The following is a 27,134-nucleotide window of genomic DNA, read 5'->3' on the forward strand; positions in this document are numbered from 1 at the left end:
AATTGATAAAAATAATTTCATTGAAATTTAATTTTTAATTAAAAAATGAAATGAAAGTGAAAATCAAAATCAATACGAAAGACAAAGTAAAAGTCATTATAAAAGTCAATGTCGATTGGAAGTCAAAATGAAATTACATAATTGCACCCCAGAACCATAAAAAAGTATATAAAAAAATTGTCGATGAAAAATAATAGAAATTATGATAAATAAGTTGAATTTTAAAAGTATTAACAGTATAAAATTTAAAACAATAAAAATTTAAATTACTATTTTGAGGTGACAATTTTTTTATTCACATATTTTTGGAAACAAAAACCATTTTCTATAACAAAAAATTACAAAAAATAATTTTTTTTTTAATTTTTTTTTTTAAATATATTTTTTAATATTTAAAAAAATTGAAATTTTAAAGAAAAATGGAAATTTTTTAAAAACCATACGATTGATTGTTAAGAATCATGAAAAAAGTGTAAAAAAAATTGTCAGTGAAAAGTATAATAATTATTATTTTTTCAAAAAATAAATTTTTTAAGTGAAAATACCTATAATTATTTTTTGAACTATTTATAACATCATAACATAATATAATTTTTATTTCACATTAATCAAAAATTATATATACAATCTACTTTTTTTAAACTTACCAAAAATTATAAATATAAAAGTTTGCGTTTAAATTGTTTTATTTAAATTCTGAAAAGCTTATATTTTACAATTATTAATACTGGATGGAAAAACTATATTATTTTGAATATTTATATTTTCATCATATTTATTCATATTATATGAATTGTTATTAATCTTATAATTAATTCTAGAGTTGTTGGAATTTTTTTTAATTTTGCACATTTATAATACAGATTATTAAAAGATAAATATATAAATAATGATTTATTAGCATATTAATATTAATTCTCAGAAAAACCGTCGGTTTAAAAAAAAGTAGTAGAAAATTATTATTTTTGTAATTATTTATAAAAATCATTATTAATAGGTATTTAATTTTTGTACCAAAAGATAAAATAAAAGAATTATATATATATATATATATTTTTCTGAATTTTACAACTTTCTATTTTCAAAATAACTGCGTTTTAAAGAAAAAATAAAAAAATTATTTAAATAAAACAAAAAATTGAAAAAAAAGTTTAAAAAAAATATATAACATTTTCAATTAAAATTTTTCAGTTCTCCAACATATATGGTAGACCATTCGAAAGATAGCAGTTTGTTGTCACATAAGAAATGGTGAGTAAAAAACTTTTTTCCAGATTTGTATACAAATTATTTACAATTATATTGTTATTATATATTTATTAACTAAAAAATATTATTTGCAATTTTTTTCTAAATTTTTTTGCAAATTATATTTTTGTATTTACAATAACATTTGCTTATTAAGCTAAATATGGAAAAATATATATATATACTTTTAATACTATATAATATTATTCCAACAAATTATTCTTATATTTAATAAGTTTCTTAGAAAACATTTTTTATTTTTATAGTTTTTATTTTTAATTATTTTATTATATTTAAAAAAAAAATTTTTTTTTTGATTTTTTTTTTTTTTTAATACATAATTTTTTTAGCATTTTAGTAAAAAGCGTAGGAGTTGTCTTTTTCTAAGGTGGGGGAAGGCAAAACCCATTTATTATTACATTTTGCAATATTTCTTTAAAAGTTAGAGGGGGGCCAACTGCCACCCTTGCCCCAACAGTTTGTACGTCACTGATTTTTGTATCTTTATCGATTTATAATAAAAAAATATTTAAATATTTATATATATATATTTTTATATATATATTTTTATATTTATTTATATAGCAAATTTTTAATTCTATACAATGTACAAATAAAAGTATATATATGTACATTTCATTTGTATATATTGAATAGATGATGAGAATATATTGTTATGGCAATATATTGCGTGCTTACCCTATAATAATGACACAGTTAATATTATCTGTTTTCATATTCTCATTAAGTATCATTCAATTAGTCAGTCAATTTGTGTCCTTCGTTCCTATATAATCGTTCAATTTTGTTAAATTTTACATATTATATATATAGTTAAAATATTTAAAATCAAAATTTTTAATAATTCTTCTTTTTTTAAACAATATATATATTATAAGTATATTTATATTTTTCTAATTTAAAAGTGAATTGTTTTTATTATTATTTATTGTGACAATGGAACATTTATCACACAAAACGAGAATGGAAGGATGGATACAATATCACAAAAATATCAAGGTTTCAATTTTAATTATAAAATATTAATATAATAATTAATTTTATTTTATATATATATATATTAATAGTTTTCCATGATATATATTTGCCATTTAATGTAAATATATAGAAAATTCAATATTCAATATTGCGCCTATATACATATATTAATTAATTGATAATAATTATTTCATTGAGGGGGTTTTCAACAGTATTTGAGAGCTGTTTTGTTGATTTTGTATACAGATATTGTAACACGCACATATACACATGTTAACAATTATTATGTCAATTTCATAATTGGTACTTTTTTACATATTCGCTATTACTATATATATATATTGTGGTACTATTATTATATGATTATAATTGTAGCCGTTATTCATCGGCGCGTAGGAGGTCATTACAAATATTATATCTATATAGAGAGTGGGCGGTAACTTAGTAATATACTTGACTGCGTTAGGCTAATGTGAGCTTTAGACCGTGTAAGCCTACTAATTTACCTCTTTTTTTTTTTATTGTCACTCTTCCCCCTTGCACCCTGCAAAAACTACCTTTTCTCCCTGTTTTGTTTTGCTCCCCCCACCCCCCTATTTTTATCGTCATTCAACAAGAGCACACAGCTATACCAGGCTATATCGGGTGTCGGGTTCATAAAAGGCGCATTAACCAAATAAATAAATTTGACCCACGGCTATATGCTGGCGGTTTGACAGGCTTTTTGAATCTGCGTGAGGGGAGCCAACAAGGACAGATATGTCAGAGGGGTATGGAGAAAACGTTATTCCAATTGTATATAAAATCGCACCAAGTGTTGGTCGATATAACATATACCATACAATTTTTTATTTTGTTTTTTTATTTTATTTTTTATTTTAGAAACTTATCTGGTAAAATTCCTAAAAATTCATAATAGTTACTATCTACATCTGAATCAGTAGAAATTTTACTAATTCAATCAGTACTATTCATTTTAACTGAAATTTCAGTTATTTTTTGAAATTTACTAATTTATAATTAGTGAATATGCAAGCAATAGAAAATAACTTACATGTTAATTAGTAATTTGTATATAACATAACCTTTAAAATTAACAATTAAATCAGTAGATTTTGTGGCCGCCGCTATATATTTATATTACTGATTCAATCAGTAATTGATATTTTACTAATTGAATCAGTAAATTTCTACTAATTGTCAGTTGCTCAATTCACGCTATGACAATTAGTATAGATTTCTACTGCTAATCAGTAAAATATGACTGATTCAGATTTAGAGAGTAGAATTTTTCGTTTTTGAAAGAATTTCATTTTATATGATAGAATTTTTTTAAAACGAATTTTCATTATTCTTCGAATTAGCAGTAGAATCAAACAAAATTTATTTGAAACAACCAAATTTTAGTTGAATCAATAAAATTTATTACTATACAACAGTTAAACGAATTTTTTATTGAATCAACCAAATGTTTATTTTGATTCAATCAAATATTTTCTTCCTTCGAAAAATTTATTAAAATAATTTTAAAATCAACCAATCACACTGAGAGAAAAGATTGGTTGGGGTTACCATTTTTAGTTAGTAAACTATATACTGCTGTTAATTTATTAGTTGTGGTTATACTATTTGTATTCGTTGGCATAACTATTTTATTACTCTCTAAATCTGAATTAGTAAAAATGTTTACTAATTTGAATTAGTGACGCACATTTTGCTTCTCAATTTAGTAAATTTTTACTAATTATTAGTAACTTTTACTAACAATTAGTAAAATTTAACTAATTATAAAGCAAAAAGTGAGTCACTAATTTAAATTAGTAAACATATTTACTAATTCAGATTTAGAGAGTAGTTGGTTTAACTAATTAGTTTGTTGGAATAATTATTTAATTAGTTACCTTACTAACTAAATGGTTAGGCTGACTAACTAAATGGTAACAGTAACTAATATAAATTAGAAAAAATAATTTTACTAACGAAATGGTAATCGCGCAACCAATCGTTTCTCTAATTGCACAATTTTATGGATAATTTTTGATTGGTTGATTTTAAAAATCGCGCCAAAATCTTGCTATTGATTGTTTTTTCGGCCATTTGCAATTTCGGACAAATAAAAATTCTATCAATTAGAAATTCTGTTAATTGATTTTTTAGTTAAGTAAAAATTCTGTAGTACGAAATATCGGTTATATGGAAATTATATCAAATAATAATTTGAACAAATGAAAATTAATCTGAAAGAATAAAATAAAAATTCTATGCAATGAAATTCTACCGAATAAAAATTCTTTTAAATGCCTATTATGTTAAATGAAAATTTGAAGAAATAAAAATTCTATAAAAATTCTGTGAAGTGAATTTTCGGTTATATAAAAATTTTGTAATACACAAAATCGGTTTGATGAAAATTCTGTAAATTTTACTAATTATTAGTAACTTTTACTAACAATTAGTAAAATTTAACTAATTCAGAAGCAAAATGTGAGTAACTAATTCTAATTAGAAAACATTTTTACTAATCCAGATTTAGAGAGTAAAATAAAAATTCGTCTCAAAAATAATTATGACAAATGAAATTCCATAAAATAAAAATAATAACAAATGATTTTGAGAACATAATCACGCGTCCCATATATAAATGAACAAAAATCAGTTCATGGAAAAAAATTTTTTTACGGTCATTAAAATAATGATGATGAATCATAAATATTTATATGTCAAATTTCTTTCACACCATTTATAAACATACATATATCATATACGAAAAATGAAAGAAAAAAAAATTGTTAGAAATTCTTTCAAAGTCTATATCTATAATGTATATATATATATATATGAGTAAAAAACTCATTACAAATAATACTAGTATGCTAGTATATTATTAGACTTCCATTTGGTTTTGGTGTATATACATATATGTGTAAATGTAGTTTCAACAATTCCTTATGTCTCGACCTTCCATTAGTGACTCCCTGACAAGCAAAACGAATCCATCTATTTCAATGACAATATGAAAAGAGGTTCTTTGTCGATTAAGCGATCACCGGAACCAAATCTTCTATAACCAGTTTGCTGGTCTTACGCCCATGTGGATTCTTTTCTTCGCCTTCTTTTCCCCTCTTCACCCTCACCCTTTATATATACCCACACACGCATTCAAACATGTAAACATTCTGAGCGACACGAAGTGATTACCTTTCATATAGGTGTGTGTGTGTGTGTACACATAGAGAGGTATGTCTTATTCAAAGAGCATTAGTGTAAGTGCCTTTACGTGTGCAAATATAACAGTAGACATATTATACTAATAGAAAATAGTTTCGTTGAATCAAAGAAATTTGTGCAATACTATATATCAAAAAGTAGAAATTAGTCCAAGAAAAACATTTTTTTTTTATTACAAGAATGTTTTTTACTTTTTTATTTCTTTTAATTTAAGAAGAATTTAGACACTAACATAACCTCAAAACTAAAAAATGGTTTTAAATGCACACAAAAGTTAAACCCCTTGACAGTCGATGGCCCATATATGTATGGTTAAAAAATTCAACATGGCGGACCCAATATGGCGTCCAAAAAATTTAAAAATTGACTAGATTTGCATTAAAATAGTTTCTTTCGGGTTTTTGGGGTCGCTTAATCTAAATTTGAGATCAGATTTGGATTCAGCGATCCAAAAAACCCCCAAGTACCGAATATTTAACGAATCGAATCAATTTTAAATTTTTTCCGCTATTTTGGGTGGTCATATTGGATCCGCCATTTTGAATTTTTCAAATCTGATATCAAATTTGGATTCAGCGACCCCAAAAACCCCCGAGTACCAAATTTTGAACGAATCGAATCAACTTTAAATTTTTCCGCCATCTTGGGTCCGCCATTTAAAATTTTTTTAATTTCACCTTAAATTTGGATTCAGCGACCCCAAAAACTTTTAATACGATGATATGATATTTTTTTGGAAACTTTTTTTTTGGACCGTTTTGGGCTAATGCTTAGTTTTGGGAGATTTTGGATCTCTCATTACGAATCTGAAGTCCGATTTAAAAAATTCAAAATGGCGGATCCAATATGGCGAACGAATTTTTAAAAATCTAATGCAATTCGCTTTAAACTTAGTACTAGGGGGTTTTCGGGATCGCTGATAACGAATTCGGTGTCAGTTTTTCAAAATTCAAAATGGCTGATCCAATATGGCGGACAACTTTTTTAAAAATTAATCGGATTCACTTCAAAATTGTTAACAGGAGGTTTTCGGGTTCACTGATTACGAATCCGCTATTAGTTTTTAAAATTCAAAATGACAAATACAATATGGTACACAAATTTTTTAAAAATTGATCGGATTCGCCTGTAAATTGTTACACGAAGAGAACTGGATAGTGAGTATAAGACTAACCAATATAAGAGTAGGCTTTACTAAACAGCTGTCTAGAAGTAGTAGTAACATGTTCAGTGTACAGTAGTGCCAACCTTTAAATCAGTTAAAAATCTAAAATGGCTGCTTTTGTTTTTTGAACATAGCAAACATAACCTATAATGTGTTGATTATATTTCGTGTTTTATTAAAAATAAATAATAATGCATACAGTTGATAAATTACTAATAATTTTAATATAAATTTATTCAAATAAGATCAACAAAAAAATTAAATAAAAACATAAACAAAGTGTACTGTTTGGAGAAGGAAGCGTCTGACATTTTGATATCTCAATAAAAAGTGGGGGAACATAAGCAGTAGCGTAGAATTCACTCAAAAGAAAGTGCGAGGCCAAAAACACTGTTGAGTATCGTGAACTTAATGGAACTCAACGCTGTTTAGTTATACAACAACTGCTAGTAAAGTTGGCATGACAATATTTTAGGATACTAAACAAGTTTTGTAGCCACAACCGTAACTCTTCTCTCCGTGTAGTAGGGGGTTTTCCAGATCGCTAATTAGGACCCCGTTGTCAGTTTTCAAAATGAGATTTTTTCAAGTCCAGAAATATTTGAATCGTTTTTTTTTAAATTCCAATTTTTTAAGTGTATAACTATATGTAGAAAAGTCTAATTTATAAGGCCCAAATAAACTAAACATAGTTTGCTAAATTACCACACAGAGAGAGAGAGAGATAGAGTATATAGGATGCGGCTGTGTGGCGATTAATGCGATCGGTCATACGCGTCGAATAATTACTCATTCCTAGTGTCGAGAGTGTTGTATCGGCCTGTTACTCTCGTTACAACATGAAAATCTAATACGCCGAGGGCATCGACGGTGATTATGCTCGTTTATCGATTCAGGCGATGAATATATAGTACACACTGGTTAATCGGTGTAATGCACGGCAATTCTTGGCAAAGCACATACACGTTATGTATTCTGATGGGATATATGGAGTCATATCGAGTAAGATCAATGTTCCATGTTCCAGATGATGAACGACGCTTACAATTATATTCATCATGTCTTCATTCACTCTTCCACAGTAACATGATCTTGACTCTTTTAACATACATGGAGAGAGAATTGAATAATTACCTTAAACGTATATATATATATATATATATATATATATATATATGACAGCCATTACTAATTTACTTTTCCTCCATCTATCACTATATCCAATCACATTTCAAATATATATAGTATATCAAATGGTTTTCCAACATTGAACCAACATTGTGGGGGGCGAATCTATTTTTAAATGCGGTTTTAATGATAGTTTGGATGATCAGAATAAAAATGGGGTAGGGATTTTTTTTTAAATTGTTAGTATAAATATTGATATATAATTTTTTGTGAGGTTAATATATATAGGGATAGAGTGGGGTGAGACCGATTGTTACAGCCATAAAATTGTAAGTACGATTAAGGAGGAACATAACCTCGAAATATGAGAAATTGTTTTTTAACAATGTAACGCAATAATGACATTATGTTGTACATATATTTAGCTGTCTCTCATAATTTTTTAAGCATTTCTTATTAAACGCATATACGAAAAATTAGTATACCTTTTGATTTTGGAACTGCGCCTTCTGGATTGTGAGTTTATATATGATTTTTGTGCAGTGATATGGAGTCCATTAATTTGATCTGTAATCAAAAAATGAATATTCTTCACATATTTTATTATTAATTGAATCAATTTTTAAGTGAAACTATTTAAAATTAACAGAATAGTTTGAAATTATACATTATACGAATTTTAGAATATTTTTTAACGTCTTTTTGATAAAAAAATAATAAAACAAATAATATAACATAATTATCCCATAAAAATCATTATAATTACAATTTTCATTTTAAAGAATTTTATTAGATAAAATTATTGTTTAGAGGAATCTTCATTTTTCGAATTAAAATTTGACACAATTTTTATTTGTATACGCATTTTTAATTTATAGAATTTTTAAAACGACAAATTTTCATTTATCCGAAATAACAAATGTCCAAACAATAACAATTGACAAAAAGTTTTGAACGAAATTTTCAAAAATTGATCAATCACGATTTTCTTGATAATTTTTAATATTGGTTAATTTTAATAATTGCACTGAAATTTTTCTGTCAATTGTTGGTTTATGGGCATTTGTAATTTCGAACAAATGAAAATTCGGCGTCTTAAAAATTTTATCAATTAAAAATTCATATACAAACTAAAATTCGAACCAATAAAAATTCGGTGCGAATTGGAATTTCCGTCATTTAAAACTTCGAATCACATAAAATTCGATTAAATGATAATTTTCTGTCTAATTAAAATTCGCTTAAATTTAAATTATTTTATATAAAAAGTGAAAAAAAAAATTCTGCCAAACAATAATTTATGGTAGCTAAAAATTCTATTACGTGAAAATCCGTAAAAAGAAGAAAATCTGCCAAATTTCAATTTGAAAATTCATCTAAAAAACAGATAATTGTTTCTAATAAAATACTAAAAATTTTAATTAATATTTGTTATGCTTGTTGAACAATTTTAATCTTAAAAAAAATAATTTTTATTTGTGCTAAACAAAATTTGTATTTTTAAAATAATTAATTATTTATCTCTGAGGTTTATTTTTATTTAATTGAAATAAAAAAAAAATATAAAAAAATAAAAATTATATTTTAATCAAATAAAAAATTTCTCTAGTATATATAAAAACATACAATATATCGTATATAGTCGATCGTATATTATTGTGCATCAGTGGTTTGAGAGTTTGTTGACTTTATTTGTACTTGAAAGTCAAGTACAGCAATAATAAAACTTTTTCTAAACTGCGTCAGCACTGACATTTCTATAGAAGTATATAAGTATAATATATATATAAAACGAGAGAGAGGACAATGCATTGTTTGAGAAGGAAAGTACAATCTTGAGTTAGAAATGTGTATGTATATATAAAGCCAGCAGCAGCTGTCGGCTTCTTCTCGAGTCGATTGCAAACTTTGAAAATAGCATTATACACAATTGCAGAAAACAGTTATCTCGCGTCAAACGATTGTAATTCGAAGATAGATTGCGAAGTGATGTTATATACAGGGTGATTTTTATGTTCCGGACCCCCAAAATATCTTGAAAGGAAATAGTTTTTGAGAAAAATGTTGTATACAAAAGTTGTCAGGTTGAAAAAAATCTATTAAATTGAATAATTAAAAAACGGGCCCAGGGCCTTATGTGGGCCCTACAGACAAAAAAGTAAATTTTTTAAATGGAACCAAGTATTTTCAAACTCAGATTCTTGTAGCCAGTGATTTCCTCTTTTCAGACATGTGGTAACTTGTGGGCCCAAAGTTAAATTTGGGCCCAAAATTCGATTTTTTGTGGTTTTAAAGGTGATTTTAGTGTAACTTAGTTCCAAGGGGTTTTCGGGGTCCCTGATTACGAATATGAAGTCAGTTTTTAAAAATTTTCAATAACGGACCCAAAATGACTAATTAAAAATGAAAAAAATTAAGGAACATTATGCAACTTCTTATTTTAGACTTACTTTGCCTGCTAATTGTTAATTCAATGTTACTTTTATTGCTGTTAATTTAGTATCATAAAACTAGGGGTAAAATAAACAATAGATTTTTTCAAATTTTAATATTTAGGGGCTTATAAGGCCCAAAATTAGATTTTCTTTGGTTTTAAAAGTGATTTTAGTGTGACTTAGTTTCCAAGGGGTTTTCGTGGTCCCTGATTACGAATCTGAAATCAGTTTTTAAAAATTTTCAATAGCGGACCCAAAATGACTAATTAAAAATGAAAAAAATTAAGGGAAATTATGAAACTCCATATTTTAGACTTATTTAGCCTTCTAATTGTTAATTAAATGTTACTTTTATTGCTTTTAAATTAGTATCATAAACCTTGGGGTAAAAAATTAGATTTTTATACAAATTTTAAATTTATGGGCTTATAAGGCCCAAAATTCGTTTTTTTGTGATTTTAAAGGTGATTTTAGTGTGAATTAGTTCTAAGGGGTTTTTGGGGTCCCTGATTACGAATCTGAAATCAGTTTTAAAAAATTTTTAATAACGGACCCAGAATGACTGATTAAATATGAAAAAAATGAAGGAAAATAATGAAATTTCTCATTTTAGACTTATTTAGCCTTCTAATTGTTAATTCAATTTTACTTTTATTGCTTTTAATTTAGTATCATAAACCTTGGGGTAAAAAATTAGATTTTTACCAATTTTAATATTTATGGTCTTATAAGGCCCAAAATTAGATTTTCTTTGGTTTTAAAAATAATTTTAGTGTGACTTAGTTTCGAAGGGTTTTCGGGGTCCCAAATTATGAATCTGACATCGATTTTTAAAAATTCAAAACAGCGGACCAAAAATGACATAGAAATTAATAAAATTAAGGAAAATTATAAAACTTTTTATTTTAGACTTATTTAGCCTTCTAATTGTTAATTCAATGTTACTTTTATAGTTTTTAATTTAGTATCATAAACTTTAAGGGAAAAAAATTGATAGATTCTTACTAATATTAATGTTTAGGGGCTTATAAGGCTGAAAATTCTGTTTTTAGTTGTTTTAAAACTCATTTTTAATCAACAAAATTCGATTTTTTGTGGTTTTAAAGGGAATTTTAGTGTAAATTAGTTCTAAGGGGTTTTTGGGTTCCCTGATTACGTTTTAAATTCATTTTAGTGTAACTTAGTTTCCAAGGGGTTTTCGTGGTCCCTGATTACGAATCTGAAATCAGTTTTTAAAAATTTTCAATAGCGGACCCAAAATGACTAATTAAAAATGAAAAAAATTAAGGGAAATTATGAAACTCCATATTTTAGACCTATTTAGCATTTTACTTGTTAACTTAATGTTACTTTTACACAGCTCTAAATTTACTATCCTTTGGGGGCAAAAAGGAAGATTGGTTTATTTTTCAAATTTAAATTTTGGGGGCTTATGGGTTCCAAAATTGGATCTTCTGTGGTTTTAAGAGTCATTTTAGTTTAAGGAAACTTTCTGCTTTAGAATTGAAAAAAGACACGTTTTAAAACTTTTATTGTAAGGAAAGTATTAAATAAAATGCCAAAATTTTTTGGACATTGTTGCAAATTACATAGAGAAAATTAAAAAAAAAATTTTCAGTGTTTTTCATTTTTAATCAGTCTTTTTGGGTCCACTTTTTTGATTTTTTAAAAACTGATGTCCGATTTTTAATCAGGGACTAAAAAGACCCCTTGGAAATAAGTCACACAAAATAACTTTTAAAACTACTGAAAATCTAATTTTGGGCCTTATAAGCCCCTAAATATTAAAATTGGTAAAAATCTAATTTTTTACCCCAAGGTTTATGATACTAAATTAAAAGCAATAAAAGTAAAATTGAATTAACAATTAGAAGGCTAAATAAGTCTAAAATGAGAAATTTCATTATTTTCCTTCATTTTTTTCATATTTAATCAGTCATTCTGGGTCCGTTATTAAAAATTTTTAAAAACTGATTTCAGATTCGTAATCAGGGACCCCAAAAACCCCTTAGAACTAATTCACACTAAAATCACCTTTAAAATCACAAAAAAACGAATTTTGGGCCTTATAAGCCCATAAATTTAAAATTTGTATAAAAATCTAATTTTTTACCCCAAGGTTTATGATACTAATTTAAAAGCAATAAAAGTAACATTTAATTAACAATTAGAAGGCTAAATAAGTCTAAAATATGGAGTTTCATAATTTCCCTTAATTTTTTTCATTTTTAATTAGTCATTTTGGGTCCGCTATTGAAAATTTTTAAAAACTGATTTCAGATTCGTAATCAGGGACCACGAAAACCCCTTGGAAACTAAGTCACACTAAAATCACTTTTAAAACCAAAGAAAATCTAATTTTGGGCCTTATAAGCCCCTAAATATTAAAATTTGAAAAAATCTATTGTTTATTTTACCCCTAGTTTTATGATACTAAATTAACAGCAATAAAAGTAACATTGAATTAACAATTAGCAGGCAAAGTAAGTCTAAAATAAGAAGTTGCATAATGTTCCTTAATTTTTTTCATTTTTAATTAGTCATTTTGGGTCCGTTATTGAAAATTTTTAAAAACTGACTTCATATTCGTAATCAGGGACCCCGAAAACCCCTTGGAACTAAGTTACACTAAAATCACCTTTAAAACCACAAAAAATCGAATTTTGGGCCCAAATTTAACTTTGGGCCCACAAGTTACCACATGTCTGAAAAGAGGAAATCACTGGCTACAAGAATCTGAGTTTGAAAATACTTGGTTCCATTTAAAAAATTTACTTTTTTGTCTGTAGGGCCCACATAAGGCCCTGGGCCCGTTTTTTAATTATTCAATTTAATAGATTTTTTTCAACCTGACAACTTTTGTATACAACATTTTTCTCAAAAACTATTTCCTTTCAAGATATTTTGGGGGTCCGGAACATAAAAATCACCCTGTATACTCTATACGCTCGTAAAATCCGATTCGCTCGATCGCGTGGTAACTAATGAATTTATTTCGATTATCTTTCCATTAAAACCAGCATATATATATCTATATATGTATATACTGTGCCAGGTGCACGGGACATTTTCACAAGACAAATTCTGTAATCTAGTAATGTAATGGACGTTTTGAGGACTTAGATTTAGATCTGTTTCTGAATTGTAATTATTAAAGGTGTCCATGTAGAAAATTTGATAATACTATAGGAGAATGTTACTTAACCCGCAATGAGCGTGAGGTTCAAATTTGTAACACCGAGCGCACAACCGGGTGATTTTTACCCATCAATTTTCTACTTGTATAAAAAAAATTTTAAATCATCAAGGATTTTCACAATAATTGTTTTATATATAGACTAGTAATATATTTTACTATTGTTACAAAAGATTTTTTATTTGTTTAAACAATTTATTGTAGATTATTTATAACATTTTCAAATAAAACTATAGAAATCAGCATATTAATGAAAAATGTTTTAGATTTGTTAGTATTTTGGCTCTGATTTTATAACTTCAAATCCAGCAGCTTTTTTTAACTTAATTTTGAGATTATATGTTAGCCGATTTTAACCTCAAACCTGCAGCGTCCTCTTGACTTATGTCCTTAAAATTTGACTTTGAATTATGAGGTTATGTTTGCCTCTTGACCCTTATACTTATAACCATGAAGTAGTATAAGGAGCACTCACTCTATAGGCCGTTTCTGAAAATTCTGACCTAGCTTTGCCGGATTTAATAAAAGCATTTACATATCGACGATACTAACAACCCTAGCGGAAAAGCGAGGAATTACAGGTCACGTGGTAGATTAGTGTCTATGTGTAACTGTCAATTAGCGTCTTTTTTGAAATCTTTGACTTGATGCCGGTTCATTTCGCATAATTCGAAATAAAAAAAAGTGAAAAAATAAGCCATACTGGTTTGTAAAAGGGTGTACCTCAAAGTGGTATGTGAAGAAGAAAAAAAAATTATATTAAAATTATATATTATATTATTATATATTTTGTTTGTTTACATAGAAATATAACCTATAAATGACAAACAAAATTTAAGAAATTTCGTATGAAATATATACGACTACAATTAAAAAAAATTATTTATATGTCTATATTATTATTATTTTCTATAGAAAATTTTCTTTATATTTTCACCAAATTTTTTTTCAAATAATTTCTGTTTTATTTACATTTTTTGTGTATAAATTTTTTCTTTCTTTACACTTTTTTTAAAACTTATATATAACTTTATAAGTTATATTATTTTAATGCTTATTTTAATGCCTTTTAATTTTCTGTGTACTCCTTATACTACTTCATGCTTATAATTTAATTTTAAGGTTATGTTTTTAGGATTGTTAATATTTTGACCTTACGCATTGACAAGTCTTAAGCAAAGAATCGCTAGGTTTGATATTTAAACATAACCTCAAAATTAGGTCAATTTCTTAATCAAGAGAGCGACAAAAAAAATTAATTTTGTAACAAATATATTTTTTTCTGTATGTATATTTAAAAAAAATGTATTACAAAAAAAAAAGAATTTTTTTTCCTTAAATGACAATCATCAATGTTAATGATAATCTATTCAGTGACTGGTTGACCTGGAAATTGTAATTGACTCACAATCACACGCAACCTAAGTACCGTGCATCTAATTAGCGTAGCGTGGCCGCAAAGGGAATTGAATTTCAATCGTTGCAATTCGCCGATCCGTCTCTTGTCCTCGTGGTTATCAGATATTTTATATATATATATATATATATATATATATATATATATATATATATATATATTTAAACGTTGGATAGATAATACTCAGCATACAGTGGAATATATTTAACGAACTCGGCGTATATATATACAGTCGTTTATATATGCGCAGAGGATATCGATCGCGATGAAGTTTAAAAAGCCGCAAAAGATCGAACGATCTTCTACTCCGTCTCGTAATCAGGATCGTCTAATTAAACGAGAGACGATCGCATTGCCAAAGACTCGGGAGATTTCTATCTTTTTTCGTGTCTGCGCAGTCATTTTCTGATCTTGAATCCTCACTTTAATCTCAACGCCTCAGGATATATATACAATTTCCGCTTGAAATAATTGCAAATTAAGTAAACAACATTCCAAAGCAATGTCAATAAATGGCAACAACTAATTTAATTGCAATTCGAGTACGCGTATATATATATATATATTAAAAATAATGTTTATATATAAAATTGAAAATTTCATCGAAATATATATGGGTCAAAAAAATAAAATTACTAAACTATAATTTTGACGAATTTAAATATACTGAAAAAATAATTTATTTGATTCAAATAATCGCGCAGTTACTTGACTATTATCAAATAAATATTGAACCAAATAATGTTTATTTAAATTAACCCTATATGGCAGATGAATATATAGCTTGCTCATACGTACAACTGGGGTAGAAAACTACCCCAAAACGATTTTTAATTACCACCAGTTATTATAAAAGTAAATAATCGCCGCTAGGATTAAAATTGATAGTTCGATAACTAAACTGAATTAAGGTTAGTGTGCCGCCATGACAGTTAAGCCTACAGAGCCAGGGCCGTAGTTTGAATTTTCTCTGGGGTACTTTTCTACCCCAGTTGTATTATCTAAGGTTAAATAATAAATTATTATTTATTATTTACTTTTCTAATTCAAATATATTTGATAATAGTCAAGTAACCGATAATTTGAATCCAAATAAATTTTTTTTTCCAATGTAATATTTGCCTATTTATATAGAGTTAAAACATTGTAAACTTTTTGGCTGAATTGAATAATTTATTTTCTGATCTATATGTATGGATACTTTAGAAATTTATTTATATATGCAATCTATATTTAAAAGTGCCTTTAACCGCACACTCTCTCGTATAACTTAAACATATATATATATATATTTTTTTTTATTATTTTCTTTTTCGAGACATTTTCTAGATTCAACAAATATCTTGGCTCTCGTCTTTATAAATTTGATACCATAGTAGACACTTTTGCGTCGTCGACGTTCTTTTCTTGGGAAACAGTAATAATCTCTCGACAAAAGAGCAATAGGAGCTTAACTCAAGGAAGAATCCAGTGGCGTAAAGCGAAGATATACCAGCTCTTCGAAGAGGATTACCGTCGAAACTCCTTCGTTCTTTTCGAACATTCTGAAAAGGTTCTCTCTCTCAAGAAGTCGACAAAATATATATCTATATAGATATATTATATCTATCTCTCCAATTCTTGATCCGCACAAGTCGACTTCAAAAATTCCCAGACATTCGATATATCTACTATATTCACGAATAATATAATTCAAGAGTTAATTTCTGTTACTTTTTTTTTTTTATTTTGGGGCAGGATAATTGTTAGTTTCCAATAAATTGACAAATTACCAATTGACATAGTATTGTGTGTGTATCGTAAATCAGAGTTTGAATTAAAAAAAAAATGAAAAAAAAACCTAAAAGCTTATAGAGATTAAGGGGTTCAAACCCCAAGCGATAAATCTCAAAACGAGTTTTTGTCATTGCAGAACACTGAAATTATATTTCAGCAGGATATATGTATATATAAAAGAAAGAGGGGGAAACAATCATTGTGAAAATAATTTACATGCACAGCTTGGACTAAAGTCCCTTTTATCCAATTAATATAATGTAGCACGCGCGCCTTGTGACAATTTTTTCTTCAATACTATATATTTCAATTCAATATAAATACTATTTTGACTCTAGGGGAGAGTCGTGTGTTCTAGTTTTGGAATAATAGTCTACATTGGAACACTGTTTTTTACACATTGCAAACTAGACGACTTTCCTCTAAAATTTTAGTTACCAAAAAATATATTAGTTCAATTTACTACAAAAATAATATTTATTACCAGACTAGCAACCGAAATCATGATAACCGTTTCCATGACAACAGTTTCCATAACAACCATTACCATGACAACCGTTACTGTAGCAACCGTTTCTATGACAACCGGTTACCATGGAAACAGTTTTCATATAGGTCCATTAGGATGACCCTAAAAAAATTTTTTTTCGAATTTTGACCATTCCCGCCCCACATTTTGTTATAAATGGAAAAAAAAGAGATACGTATTTTTTTAGCCATAAAAAGGCAAAAAAATGTAATATATTAAAAAATTGTTTATTATTTTCTATTTGTTTATATCTTTAGCAAAATTTGTTATTCTTTAAATAAAACTAGTATTTCTATTTGTATTTGCATTACATTAAACTTGTTTAAATTAAATCATATATAATTTTTTTCTTTAACTATTCTCAAATTCGACTAGAAAAATAGTATTTTTTCCTTATTTTTTAAAAACTTTTATTGCTCTTTTTTTATTAAAAAATATATGCAACAATTTTTAAACAAAAAAAAATTTATTTATTTAAATAAATTAATTTTGTTACTTGATTCTTTGTTCATAAGAAATTTGAGCAAGATTTTTTGAAAAATTAAAAAAAAAAATGTAAAAATCAATGTATATTTTAAGAAAAGTTATCAAGTAGTAAAAATAATTTATTTAAACAATTGGTAATTTTTTGTTGACTAATTGTTGTATCTTTCAATTACGAAGCAATAAAAGTTGATAAATTTAGGAAAAAAAGTATTTCCAGAAAATAATTTGAGAATATAGTTAAATAGCAACAATTTTAAAATTGTTTAAATAATTTTAAAAATTTATGCACTGACAAACAAAAATACTAGTCGAGGGGGAATTTACTAGTTAAAAACGTGTACACTTGACTACCGGTATTACACCTCATATTACCCTTATTACTAAGTTATTACACGTTATTACAGAGTATTACACATTATTACAGAGATATTACAGATTTTTTTGCGTTATTACAGCACCGTAATAACGCATTATTACACGGTATTACACGTTATTACACAAGTATTACAGGAAGAGTGTACACTTGACTACCTGAGTAAATTCCCCCTCGATACTAGTTTTATTTAAGGAATAACTAAATCTGATAAATAAATAAACAGGAAGAAAATAATAAGCAATTTTTTTATATATATTACATTGTTTTACTTTTTAGGGCACTTTGAGGTCGTTTAAAAAATAGTTAACATTAAAAATTTTATAAATCATTTGTTGTATGTTATTTTTTGAACATTTCTGAAGAAAAGTAGAATAGTCCGGTTAAAAAATTTTGTTTTTTGACAATTTGACAGTAAATTTACGAAAAAGTGTTTTTTCCCCATGCAAAATGCACGTAAAATTTCAAGTGCTCTGAGGCACTATTAAATTTTTATTAAAATCGAAACAAAAAAATACGTATCTCTTTTTTTCCATTTATAACAAAATGTGGGGCGGGAATGGTCAAAATTTGAAAAAAAAAATTTTTTAGAACCAGCCTAAGGTCTATAGCAACTAATTTCATGAAAGCGCTTTGCCTTTGCTCTTCTTACTGATTTTTTAGGGTCGGTGTAGCTATTGGCAAATTTGTTAATCTAATATAATAGAAGATTTTACTATTAGTTCAAACTTCAACTAGAATTAGGAGAAACAGTACAAAAACTAGTTAAATTTACAAAGAATTTTTCTGAGTGAAAGATGATATAGGGAAATCTAATCAGTATCTTAATATTCACAACTACACAGAAAAAAACTGAACTCAGAATGAGCCGTGTAGGCGGCTCATTTTGATGTGCAACAAAAATGAGCCAGGTTGGTGGCGCCACTGTCTATGTCATTTAGCATTGGCTCATTTTGATTTGCAACAAAAATGAGACTAGGTTTTTTCTGTGTATGAAACCTGTAGCAATTGCTACATAGTTCATAGTTTAAACTTTGATCCTCGAGACAGCTCAATTTTTGAAACCTTGCACAAAACTTTCGTCTATCCTTGAACCGCATATACGAGCCTTTAAAACAACATTCGCGCTTTTCCTGAAAGTAGTAGCTGAATTTGTTTCAAACTAGTCCAAAATCATTCATATATTTCCAAACAAATTTATTTTTAATAGTTTCTTATCTTTTGAAATTTCCTTTATAATTCTTTCTTCATCTTGTCGCTTCTGTATATATGTACATGTCATGTTTTTAGTATATATCATCTGCCGAGATATCAACAACCTTTTGCTCTCTCTCTCTCTATCTGTATATACATATAATTGATGTTTGAAAGGCATATATTGAGCGAGTGATCAAATCCCTCTCTCTCTCTCTCTTGTGAATAGAATGAAGAATAGCATTGGGTTTTTGGATGTGCTTATTCAGCAGGACAAAATAGTTTCGTCATCGAAAATGTGTATAGAGAGGACACACGCGCGTTCAAAACGCTCGTTTTCACGCGTAAAGTGGGTATAGATGAACTGCTGAGTATGTGTATATATGCACACACGCATTTATATACATATATACATATGGAATATTATACTCGCCTCGACAGGAACCTAATCTAAACTGCAGGGGTGGTTTTCACTGGTGGGTCGTTGTGTAGAGAGATGGATTTATTTAAGGGCGTGTATTCAGTGGGAGATACAATGCTAAAACGGCAGCAATGAAATGGGTAGGGTGACACGACTCAGGCACATATACACACACGCATCGGGACTAGCTATATATATATATATGCAGTCATATGTAGGAAGGGTCGTATGGGGTTTAAGGTTTATGGTCGACATCTGCGGGCAGTTTTGACCCCCTGGCGTGACGAAACGTCGAATGGCAGGGTTTGGAATATACACATATACAAGGGTAACTAACTGGACGACTATACGAAGCTGCTGTTGCAGGCACCAGGAAGAACCCTGCCTGCGGGCCAAATCGACCGTTAAAAACTTCTAGGGGCAAGTAATTCTATTAGCGACTCTGCAACACCATGACGATTTTCTCTACATGTATATGTGTGCGCCTTTTGCTTCGGATTATTCTCCCGACCGACTGTGTTTCAACGCCATCAAAGCCACTTTTCGCCGAAAACTCTTTTAGAGGGAGGGATTTTTAGGTTTCGAATTTTCACAACTTTATTTATACCCTAGGTTATGTAATTTAATGAAAATAATACCTTGACAGAAAAAATCTGAACTTAAGATAAGTTTAATTTGACTCGATTTAAAGTGCAGGAAATATGAGGCAAAATGATGTAGAAGATGGCGACATCTTACTGACTAATTTTTTGTTGTACTTCAAAATTAAGTCTGATTTCAACTCATTTTGAGTTCGGGGGGTCGATTATGTAATTATTTCTACTTCCATTCATCCATTTCCACTTTTACTCTTACACTTCCACTACTGTAAGCTTTTCACTTTCACCACTCCACTTCCACTATTACACCTCAATTTTCACTTCTATTTTTGTCATTCTTGTTGGAGATACAACGATATTTATAAATATTTAAGGTTTTAAGTAAAATTCAGGTGGAAAGGGAAAACCAGGTACTTGAGGTATCTGAGTGCAATTCTGGGTTGAAGGATTTTGTCAGTCGTGCTATTATAGTACTGCGGATAGCATTAAAGTTTGTACGGCTCACTTAAAGAATTCAGTAAAGAATCTACATTAAAGTCAATTCTACGTTTGTTAAATTAACATTACAATTGTTCAATAAAGTCTTAATTTATCTGTTACAATTTCTTATCTTTCATCTTATACGTGTTTTATTTCCAAATAACCTATCCAGTTTCAACAATTCTACACACAATTTTACTATTCTACTTTTAAACTACTGCAATTTTTTACCCTTCCACTTACACTATAAAAATTTGGTATTTAATAACCTTGCGCAAATTAGATTAAATGTAATAATGGAGACATAAAGTTTTTCTAACTTTTATATTATTAGAAAAAAGTTAGTGTAAATTTTTTTTGTAACTTTGTCTTTTCTTATTTTACAATTCGGATTACAGAACGAAATAATAAAAAAATTCGGAGAATCGGTAGAAAAAACCTGATTTGTTTTAACTTGGGTATTTTTATTTTAACGTTGATTTATGGACCGCGAAAAATTAAAATAATTTTTAGACCAATAACTATTTTGTTGTGTTAACCAAATTATTTTGTTGTCGTTAACCAAATTTTTGTTGGAATTTAAAAATGTTCAACTAAATAATTTTGTTGGCTTAACCAAACGTTTGGTTGAGATAAATCTACGACTTTGTATCAGCCAAACAAAATTTGGTTACAAGAACCAAAATTGCGCCTAATCAAATGGTTTTGTTGCAAACATAAAATCTTTTTTTATCAGTGTACCATATACCATATATTTTTCTATTGTTCTATTCTATTTTTTTAAATTTCTTTGTGGAGAAAACATTTTTTCACTCAGAAAATTATAGCACATTGCGAACAATTTGTCTCCTTGTAATCTTTATCCACACCTCTCGTGGAAAAATCTAAAATTTCAACTTTTTGAATTAACGATATTTATAGTTTTGTATGGAGTAGAGAAAACACGTGTACTTTTTTGTTAATACGTACACACATATGTATATATATATATATAGGTTCGATATACATGCGTGTTAGATTTGTATTCGTGTATCAGACTCTGGTAAGGCGTGTAATTCTCGGTCCAGGCTCATTAATTAATCCCTCCGTGAAAAAGCATCCAGACAGGGTCCTCAGGTTACCTGGCAAGGATCCATAAATACTTGGTCGTGTTAATTCCGTGAGCGAGCATGGGGTCGACCTACTACCGGTATTAACAGAGTCAAAGCGACACCAGTTGGACAGAGACAGAGAGAGAGGGGGGGAAGGGGGGTAATTTCAGAGGTGGTTCTCTGACGCGACGCGGTGTACCTGTATAATAACCATCACATATGCGATGTTAATTTGTTGTTTTTTTTTTAAACAAGATCCATAATTCAATATTTACATATATTCGTAAAGCTTTTCGCCTCCTAAAACCACTAAAAATAGTGTAAAATATTTTGTAACTTTCAGCAATGTTTCAAGAATCTTTTTTTTTTGCATATTGTAAAATATGTAAAATTAATAATTTTTATCCAAAAGAAAAAAGGAAGTTAATTTACGTCTTTTCGAAATATTCGAGGTTATGTTAGAGTTATCAATTGCGCTTGCGCCACTATAACTCTTATTGGTAAAAAAAAGCGCGCTTAATTTTAAACTGTGAAAAAATTTTAAGTAAGCATTAAAAAAAATTAACTATTAAATTGATTGTTTTTTTAAACATCTTTGACATCTTCAGACATAAATTGTCTTGCAATATGTACATGGTGTCATTTTGTAATTTGGATAACGGTATATGTATATATATATAAATATATACACAATATATTTATGACGATGAGCCGCGTCTTGACAACTTTGTGTCTGATGTTTCGTTTATATAATACTTAATATTTTACTTCCTGAATTTATTTACAAATTGCATATACACTCATACTATGATAGTTTTTTTCTATATATATATATATATATATATATACGTGCGCGAACTTTTCATAGTGAAAAGAATCACTGAGACGTGCCGTGGTTGTTTAAATTCCCGCGTCTATATGCGGCTAAACCACAAAAGTCCACGAGTTTTGTGCCACTAAAACTCTCAGGGTGAAACACATTGTTTTTTGCGGTTAAGCAAAGTACGTATACATGTATATATATATATATATATATATATACAAAATCTGCGAAATCCGACGGTGAAAATTGGACCGTGGTTCTTTTTAGAATGTAGAATCACGGAGTTTTATATGCAATCAAAAAAAAGGAAGACCTGTAAATATATATAGTATATATATTTATATGTGTGATTCTGCAGGACAGAAACTGGTCATTTTCGAGGGAGCAATTTCTTTTTTAAAGTAACTGAAAATTCTTTTTTTTTAAAGGTTAGGTTAGGTTAGGTTAGGTTAGGTTAGGTTAGGTTAGGTTAGGTTAGGTTAGGTTAGGTTAGGTTAGGTTATTTTTGTCTGAATCAAATAATAATAACTCTCTAAATCTGAATTAGTAGTTTTCTACTAATGAAAGAGTGCGGATTCGTTTACCAATTGAATTAGTAACAGTTTTGACTCTTTTTTAGTAGAAAACTACTAATTGCTAGTAGAAAACTACTAATTCATGGAGTAAATCGGCTTACTAATTTAAAGTAGTAAAAATTACGATTTACTCCATGAATTAGTAGTTTTCTACTAGCAATTCGTATAGTTTTTTTTTACTAAAAATTAGTCAAAACTGTTACTAATTCAATTGGTAAACGAATACGCAATCTTTCATTAGTATATAGAAAACTACTAATTCAGATTTAGAGAGAATATAATTTTAAGAAAATAAATTCCATATATTATGAGGCAAATAAATTTTCATGTGATTTCAATGTTTACATATTTGATTTGAATGGCAGCTGAAACTCCCTATATCGAAATTTGCTTGGTAATTCAATATATATATATATAGAGTATATAATATAGTAGTACACGCGAATTTAGGTAGGGGATCAGTTTGTCTTTCTTTTGGTTAAAATGCGTGAAAACGTGTAATATAATAAAGCATCTCCCAAAAACCCGAATTTAAGTTATATAGGATTAGTGTTTCAGAGAATCGGATAATCCCTAAATACGCACACAAGGTTTCCAGTTTTAATATATAATATTCACATTTTACCCGCGTCTTAAAAGAAACATATTTTGTATATATACTATTTTTTTTTGTCCGTATAATATTGTCAACTATTTATGCAGGTTTTGACGAAATTTCAAAAAAAGTATATTTAATCCTTTAGAAATTATATACATACTTTTTAAATTAATCCCTATCATAGTTGAATGTCTAACTAATTTGCAATTTATTCAGATATTTTTATGCTTTGATAGAATTTTGCTTTTGAAAAAAATATATAGTCATCTTTAAAAATCTTGTGAATAATAAAACTCTATATATAATAGCTGTTCGGATAGTCGCATAGATTATAAATTTCATTTTGTGTTTTTTTTTTGTCAAAATTTTATATCGTATTTTAATAATAAAATTTAATTCTCATATAGGTTAGATAGTGTTTTTAGAGATATTTTGAATGCAATAAAGTTTTATGACTTTCTCAGTGCATACATTGTATGACATTTTAAATATAAAACTGAAAATATTTTGAATGATGAAATATTCATTCTTCTTGCTAAGGAGATCCTTATCATTTCTATTATCATTCTTTTGATATATATATATATATATATATATATATATATATATATATTGTAAACGTATTAGAAGCTTTTAGTCCATTAAATTTGTAACAATTTACTGAAAAGTTTATACTCATACATTTGATGATATTTTTATAACATTTTTAAATCAATTTTTCAACTTTTTTTACTTTCAAATATTATTATATTTTTTATTCTAATATATTTTTAAGGGAAAATTTTTATAATAAACTATTAAACTATAAATTTTAGAACACTGAAAGTTAAATATGCGACTATTGTTTCTTAACTTTTAACTAAATGACATTGTATAAAAGTGTTTAAATTTCCAGCATAATCTAGAAATATATATATGTAAAGTGAATTACAGTATTTACTCGCATTACATATGGCCTTATGTAAATTATTATCCGTCTAATCGGTTCAAGCTCTTTTTACTTTGAATTGCCAATGCGAATAGAAATATTCAAAAAGCAAACATTTTTAGTGTCCCTTATCAGAAATATTATCATTACTCTGCCATAGCCAACATATATACTGCAGTTAACAAATTTTGCAAAGAACAAAAAAAATTCTAGTTCCTGGAATTATTGAGCAATAAAAATAATAAAACTAAAAGTATTAAAAATATTTTTACTAAATTTCTAACCTACAAATACTCCTGATGCAATTTTAAAAATTGTAATTCAGCTACGAAAAGTTGTTTCATAATAACGCCATTTTTGTTAAAAATTCATCTCTCACCTGAGTTGCAACACTTTTACCGCGAGAAGCGCTACAGTCGCAAAAAAACCACAATTTAAAAGAAAAGAAAAAATTGTCATCTAATCTTGAATCAGTGACATTTCACCGATAAAATAGTTGGAATTTAACAACTGAATCACTTCAGTAAGATTTCTATATACTAAAAATCAGTTATATACATTTCACAGAAAATTAATAGGATTCTTCACTGATTGAAACAGTGATATCACTAAAATCTGTTTTACCAACTAATGATAATGCAGATCTGATTTTCAGTGAAATGAAAAATTCTCCTTTTTTACCATCTACGTCAATTAGGATTACATTTCTTTTATTGACAAAGGAAGATAATGTCTAACTCCTTTAAAAAAAAAAAACTAAAGTAGATAATATTATGTACAATTTAATTATTTTAATCAGAAGAAGGATTTCATTGTCATACAAGTAGAAATGCAATGTTCTTAGCAAATAGCTAGGCGAACGAAGTCTCTTTGTGGTGGAGGAATATACCTATATATAGGTATATATAGGTCGCCCCGAGTTGAGAGCAACGGTGCGGCTAGCCACGTCGACCACAGCGACTGGTTCACCCGACAGTGGTTATATCGCTCTCAAGCTTCATGCTTTCTCTGTCTCTCTCTCTCTCTCTCTCACTCACTCTCACCCTCTAACACTTTGCACATAACTTCCATCCTCTCTTTCTCATGGAACGAGCTCTCATTCCCCTTTAACTCCCTCGTTCGGTAAGCACCGAACTTCACCGAGGACACATATCCACCGAGGAACATGGGCGAACACGCAAACCGGCTGTGGCGGCAGGCGGTTCCGCACAACCGCAGTCGCCCAAGTTTCGCCAACACTCTTGCTTATATATATATATGCTTCTCAATATATATATATATACACTCTCGTCCTACCAAGAAATAAGACAAAGAGTATAGGCTGCGCGTCCAGTAAAATCCAGACGCGAATCAATGAATAAACAGACTAAATAGAAGGCAAACAAGAGTAGAAATGCTCTTGTAAAGTGAACACTGAGCTGCAAGGATGAGAGATAAAATGATAAACAGGGAAAGAGGTATAGAGGAGAAATAAAGGGGGAAAAAAAGTGCAGAGACAATGAATCAGCGCGTAGGCTTTGTATTTTTGTATACGTAACAAATGACACGAGATGAATGAAAGGCGTATATATGGGATCAAGCGAAATGTTTTGCCAACGTGCGAGATTAAAAACTTGAAAAGTCAGATGAAAACTAAAGTGAAGCCAATTAATGTTATTTACCATGGCAACAGTTACTATACCATAAGTATTTTCATGGCAGTTGTTACTATAGCCATCGTTGCTGTAGTAACCGTTAAACCGTTACTATGCCAATTATTATCAAGGGAGTCATTATCATATGGTAACTGTTACTAAAGCACTCGTTTCTGTAGTAACCGTTTCTAGGCTAATTGTTATCATGTTAATTGTTACGTATGGTAATTATTGCTGTAGCAACTGTTATTATATGTCAACTGTAACTATGGCAACTGTTACTATGGCAACTGTTACTATGTCAACTGTTACTATGTCAACTGTTACTATGTCAACTGTTACTATGTCAACTGTTACTATGTCAACAGTTACTATGGCAACTGTTACTATATGGTAACTGTTACTATGACAACTGTTACTATGACAACTGTTACTATATGTCAACTGTTATTATATGGTAACTGTTACTATGACAACTGTTACTGTGTCAACTGTTACTGTGTCAACTGTTACTATGTCAGCTGTTACTATGGCAACTGTTACTATATGTCAACTGTTATTAAGTGGTAACTGTTACTATGACAACTGTTACTATGTCAACTGTTACTATGTCAACTGTTACTATGTCAACTGTTACTATGGCAACTATGTTACAATGTCAACTGTTACTATGGCATCTATGTTACTATGTCAACTGTTATTATATGGTAACTGTTACTATGACAACTGTTACTGTGTCAACTGTTACTATATGGTAACTGTTACTATGACAACTGTTACTATGTCAACTGTTACTATGGCAACTATGTTA

General features: G+C 28.2%; 1 protein-coding gene across 2 annotated transcripts in view; it reads left to right on the top strand.

The window, feature by feature from the left end:
- The first annotated feature begins 1,998 nt into the window (after positions 1-1,998).
- Positions 1,999-27,134, top strand: part of LOC127277798 (protein groucho-like) — a 167,666-nt gene continuing 142,530 nt past the window's right edge. For both annotated transcript variants that reach the window (XM_051299178.1, XM_051299180.1), the window contains exon 1: positions 1,999-2,268. In XM_051299178.1, the coding sequence (XP_051155135.1) occupies positions 2,206-2,268 (63 nt within the window). In that variant the 5' untranslated portion in view covers positions 1,999-2,205. The remainder of the gene's footprint in view (positions 2,269-27,134) is intronic.

Source organism: Leptopilina boulardi, unplaced genomic scaffold, assembly GCF_019393585.1.
Source record: "Leptopilina boulardi isolate dan_hultmark-lab unplaced genomic scaffold, ZJU_Lbou_2.1 LbouV2_179, whole genome shotgun sequence".
Lineage (NCBI taxonomy): Eukaryota > Metazoa > Arthropoda > Insecta > Hymenoptera > Figitidae > Leptopilina > Leptopilina boulardi.